General features: G+C 46.4%; 1 protein-coding gene across 1 annotated transcript; it reads right to left on the bottom strand.

Annotated features, from left to right (window-relative positions):
* Positions 1 to 3,610: 3,610 nt before the first annotated feature.
* Positions 3,611 to 4,897, bottom strand: LOC136648434 (beta-1,3-galactosyltransferase 1-like). Its single transcript, XM_066624544.1, has one exon. The coding sequence runs from the start codon at positions 4,895 to 4,897 to the stop codon at positions 3,611 to 3,613; it is 1,287 nt and encodes a 428-aa protein (XP_066480641.1).
* Between the last annotated feature and the right edge of the window lie 798 nt (positions 4,898 to 5,695).

The following is a 5,695-nucleotide window of genomic DNA, read 5'->3' as shown; positions in this document are numbered from 1 at the left end:
GACATTTCAGCTGGACTTTGGACTTTGCTCTCAGTCTGGAGAGGTTGAAGAGCTTTCCATCTGATCTGGTCCGGAGATAGATGCCTTCTGTTGCAGTTCCAAAGGCCTGCTTCAGCAGGACAGCGAAGAAAATCCCAAACAAGGTTGGTGCAAGAAGACAGCCCTGCTTCACTCCGCTTCGGATGTCAAAAGGGTCTGATGTGGAGCCATCAAAGACAACAGTGCCCTTCATGTCCTTGTGGAAAGATCTGATGATGCTGAGGAGCCTGGGTGGACATCCAATCTTGGGGAGAATTTTGAAGAGGCTGTCCCTGCTGACCAGGTCGAAAGCCTTTGTGAGATCTATGAAGGCTATAAAGAGTGGCTGTCGTTGTATTCTCCCTTATTATTATTAACAGTATTTATATACCGCTTTTCAACTAAAAGTTCACAAAGTGGTTTACAGAGAAAAATCAAATAACTAAATGGCTCCCTGTCCCAAAAGGGCTCACAATCTAAAAAGATGCAAATGAATACCAGTGGACAGCCACTAGAACAGACACATTTCCCCTAGTAAGCCTTCGGCAAGAGAGTGATCACACAACCAAATATGAAATTGAACCAATGAAACAGAATATATTTGTAAAAATAGTAATCCGCTGGCTTTATTTGCTTAGATGTTCCATTACAGTACTTCTGTGGTACCTGTAATAACAGCTCTCAAGAATGACTAGAAGTTGTCCTCACTGGGATGTGAAGTGGCACCTAAATCCCCTTATAGCAGGCCCCTTTTATGCAGCACCTCATTTTGACTATAACGTTTCCACCAAAATGTATTGTGAACTTCTGTATTTCACAATACTTTGTGAACTTTGGAGATGATGTGTTTTGAACGCATCTCCCAGAGTAGGTGAAAATTCACTTTGGGGATATGTCATAATGAGACAGACAACAGAAAAAACAAGTGCAGTCACTGATCTGCTTTTCACTGCATGTGGGAACAGACAAAGCCTTTCGGGGCAACATGGCTGAACCTGGCAGTATGATCCCCTCCTGCTATTTCAGCCATTTTGTCTGAAGTAAAGCCACAAAACGGCTTTACTTGCTTGTGCTTTATGCAGATCACATCTCTAGTATCTCATACTGACTAGTCTGAAGACCTGCTCCTGGTGGCCCAAGTTACGTACTTGGAAGGTTTTGCCTCTTCCCCAGAAACTTGCAGATTGCGGCAGGCCTTTATTACTCCATATAACTTAATGAGAGCCATTGAAAATCAACCCTGCACTTCTTTACATGGCCCCACCTTCCACCACCACAGACCAGGATTTCATTTCTTCATGATTTTAGAAAATGATGCTATAGTGTGACAAAGAGTGGTGTGTGTGTGTGTGTGTGTGTGTGTGTGTGTGTGTGTGTGAGAGAGAGAGAGAGAGAGAGAGAGAGTGTCTTAGGAAACCAGTCTTGACAGATCTGTTTCTCACTTCCTTCAGGGAAATCCATTTTACATCCAACAGTTATAAAACACCACAGGAGGAAAACAAGAAAATGCTGAATTTGCTGAGCACCTCCAGAAATGTGTTCTAGTTGATTTTTGTGACCATGGTTTCAGAGCTTAGCTTCAGATTCATCCAATCCACATGCTGTAGGCTCTGCTGACAAAGATCAAGGCAGCCCCTGGGGCAGGTTGTCTAAACTTCATAGCGGAATTCCCATATTGTGATGTTCTCGGTCAGTGGTTCTCAAACTTTTAGCGCCGGGACCCACTTTTTAGAATGAGAATCTGTCAGGACCCACTGCAAATGATGTCATGATCAGAAATGACATCATCAAGCAGGAACATTTTTAACAAGCCTAGGCTGCAATCCTATCCACACTTACCCAGGAGCAAGTCCCATTGGCTCTCATTGTTAAAAGCCTATACAAAGTAGCATGTTTAAAGTACAGGTCTGTAACATTTCCCCGAATGCAACTACATACCATGGTAGCATCAGGTCTAATACATTAAAAATAAAATATTGAAATGAATGGGAACCAGTGGCGTAGGTAAGGGGGTGCAGGGGGTACCAAAAGTACCCGGCTACAGCTGCTGGAGGGGCAACATCAGGGGCTGGGGGCAACATCAGGGCAACCATGCCTGCCCGCGAGTTACCTTGGGCTGCTGCAGCCCTGCCAGGCACAATGGACTGGAGGGGGCAACAGTCTACTGTTACCGCCACATGCACGACTTACATTTGGCTGCAGGCTTGTGGGGCAACGGGCTACACTGTTTTCCCCCCCTCCAGCAGCCAGGAGGGAGTGGGGAAGCCTCTTGGAGAGGGATCAGAGAAGCCCTGCCTGGGCCGCCCTTGCTCCACGCTTTGACAAGATGGAGAGGTGAGGGGATGTGCCGCCTGTCTGTCCCTGGTGGAGCCCAGAACAGGGTGGAGGCGGCGACAGCAAACGCTGAGCAGAGAGCACTGTGGCTCTGCTCTGCTGTGCCTGATACCTCGACAGGGCTGTTTGAGGCCTTCATGGGGCACCTTGTTGTGGGGGGTGCCGCAGCCCCCCCTGCTGAGAACTGCCTACCGGCGCTGAGGCAAGGGAGCTTCTGCAGTGGGGCTGCCAACCACCTCCACTTTGCTTGCCATTTTGTTGCTGTCACTACCTTCCACACAGCCACAACCCTATGCATGTCTACTTAGAAGAAAGTCTCATTGTGTCCAATGAGGCTTACTCCCAGGAAAGTGTGGAGAGGATTGCAGTCTCAGATAGTCAGGCACAACTTCCTCCCGCCTGCCCACCCCAAGACCTCCTCCTCCCAGCTGCTGTGAATGAGCACGCTTTCCTTTCACTCACAACCAATCCTAGGCACATCTACTCAGAAGTAAGTCCCATTATAGTCAAAGGGGCTTACTCCCAGGTAAGTGCGAATAGGATTGGAGCCTCAGTTAGTCAGGCGCGGCTTCCTCCCGCCTGCCCCAAGTCCTCCTCCTCCCAGCTGCTGCGAACCTTTCACTCACTCAGAGCCAATCCTATGGCTGTCTACTCAGAAGTAAGTCCCATTATAGTCAATGGGGCTTACTCCCAGGTAAGGGCGGATAGGATTGGAGCCTCAGTCAGGCACAGCTTCCTCCCAACTGCCTGCCCTCCTTCCCCCTCAGCCACTGGGAGCAAGCATGCGGGCTTCTCCACAGCCTCCTCTCTCCCCTCCCCCTGCGAGGCAGCTGTGGGACCGAGCTGTGCTTGCCAAACAAAACAGCCACCTGGTGAAGGGCATGCCCCCCTCTCACGGGTGCAGTCCAATGTGCCTGGCTGGTGGGGCGCGTGCCAATGGTGGCAGACGACTGCTTCATTTGGAGAAGTGGCAGCAGCTTGGGGGGTGAGTAGGAGGGAGCTGGTGCTGGGGGGAGGCAGCAAGCAGCTTGGGGGATGTGGCAGATTTTCTGTATTTTTCACTTTTTTAAAAAAAGTGGGTATGATATCAAAACCCTGGAGTAACGTCACTTCCGGATGTGACGTCACTTCCGGGGCATCATCTTGAGCTCTGCACCAGGCAGCAGGATCGTTAGCTATGCCACTGATGGGAACCCACCTGGAATTGGCTTGTGGCGGTGCCCAGTGGGTCTCGACCCACAGTTTGAGAACCACTGTTCTAGGCAAAAGAGACAAAAGAGGTCTGCCTATCAACAGTGTGTGTTGAATTCCGCTGTTTGGATGAAGCCACAGATGATTGCTCCGGTGCCTGTATTTTATTGAGGCATGTATGCTTCCCATCTTGCATCTCTTGCCAGAAACTCAGAAGTTCACTTGGACTAATTTCATGAGAGGTGATTAAACTGTTGTATGCGCATGCAGAGAATGGAATTCTGTGTATGTTAAACAATGCCCGCTTCGGTGGAGGTGTCAGTTGGATGCCTGCTTTTTTGAGACAGAGTGCTATGTAGATGTCTTCTAAATGCACATAGGGCACCGTTCGCGATGCATCAAAAATCTTTGAGGCGAGAGCTGCAGAGAATACATAGCCAGTACCTGAACAAAAGCTAGGGTAGTTGTCTTCAGGATAGACTTCTTTTGGCATGTACCACTTGCTTTCTTTATTCCGATGTGGCTGAAACCCAGTCATGATGGAGCCAGTGAAATACTCTTGTTGATTTGTTGCAATGGTCTGTAGCAGGTTTTGAATCAAATATTGGGTGTTCACAAAAACATCGCTGTCTGTTTTCATGACAAAGTTGGCTTTGGAACAATAGTTGGCAACCCATGTCAGGCCCATCAGAGTTTTAAGGGTAAGGTTTCTGTAGGTGTCTAAGAAGTCCTGCTGAATGATATCATGGTAAAGTCTGCTTTCTTTTAAGATGGCGTCACTTTGTTCTGTTGTGGTCATCCCCAACATAAACAAGCGAACGACATCTGTTCCAGAAAGTACCATTTCACTCCCCCATGTTGTCCTGATAGCTTCTCTGCGTTCATATTCATCAACCCTAGTTGCTATTAAGAATACCAAATAAGGAGTTCTTTTTAGACATTTGTTACTTTCGTTAATGAGGAAATGGTAGGGACGTAGGTGAATGTAATCCTCGTGTGTTGGTTTGCCAGAAAAAGGGGGCTTGTTAGTATTTCCTTTTAGTTCTTCTCTTTTTGTAAAAGAGCCTTTGAAGTTGAAAGTGCTGTGATTGCGGAAAAAAATATCTTTTCTTGAGTCGGATTTCTCACTGTCTTTGGAATGGAAGCTAGTAAATATAGCTAGTAAATGTAACAAATGTAGCAGACTTTTGTTTTTTCGATCACGGGTTGGAGTTGAAATAATGGAGTCATGGGAAACGGTGAGTATCCAAAAGAAGCAGGCTATTAAAAAACAGATGGAGCCAACTAGGAAGATATATAACTTGGCACAACGCCAAGTAATGTTGAGTTGTCTCTTGAATGGTCTCTTTTCCATAATCAGACGATACATAGCAAAGTCTGTTGTTAATTGGTTATGTGTCATCAAGAAAAAAGTGTTTCCATTTCCAATACTTTTCAGAACTTTGATTCTTTAGATTCCACTATCCATTGTTAATTTTCTTTAAGTGAGTTCAAAATACATTATATCACATCCATTGCCTTGATTTTTTCTGACAATAATTGTAGTTGCAATATTCTTTTCCTAATTTTTCTTTCTGGAGAAAAATAAAACACATAATCAGAAAGGGTACATTTATCTTTCTCTTCAGATCATGTGTTTATTCACTCATTTTCTTAAACATACTGTACGTTCAGTGTGTGCAACAAAAGCCATGAATGAATGGATGTTTCTTGATGAATGAATGGAAGGTTATCCTTTCATGTCACATCACACCTATATGGATTTACTCACTCAATAATACAATTTTGGCTTGGGGTTTTGTGTTGCCTCCATAAGCTATGTGGAACCCACCCCATAGTGGAACCCACCCCACCCTCCACATCCCCACTCACCTCTCAGCTGCCCTTTGCTTTGGGAAGCATGTGCCCGCACCAAGCTGGTATCTAGGAATCATGCAGCAAATCCACATGTCCTCCTTCCTGCTACCACCTGCGGCTACAGTGATAGTAGAAGATGGATTCTGACTATTTTGGTTAGCTTTTCCAGCTGGGCACCCCATGAAAAAGCTTACCAGGAAGCAGTGGGGAGCAGGTGGCAGCGGAGGGTGCCCTCTTTCTTTCCTGGTGCTGTCTAACCATTTCTGATGCCCTGGCCTCCTATGCCATACCTGAG

Source organism: Tiliqua scincoides, chromosome 4 (genome assembly GCF_035046505.1).
Source record: "Tiliqua scincoides isolate rTilSci1 chromosome 4, rTilSci1.hap2, whole genome shotgun sequence".
In the NCBI taxonomy this organism is placed as follows: Eukaryota; Metazoa; Chordata; class Lepidosauria; order Squamata; family Scincidae; genus Tiliqua; species Tiliqua scincoides.
The sequence above is the reverse complement of the archived record's forward strand: the minus strand, read 5'-3'. Positions and strand labels throughout refer to the sequence as shown.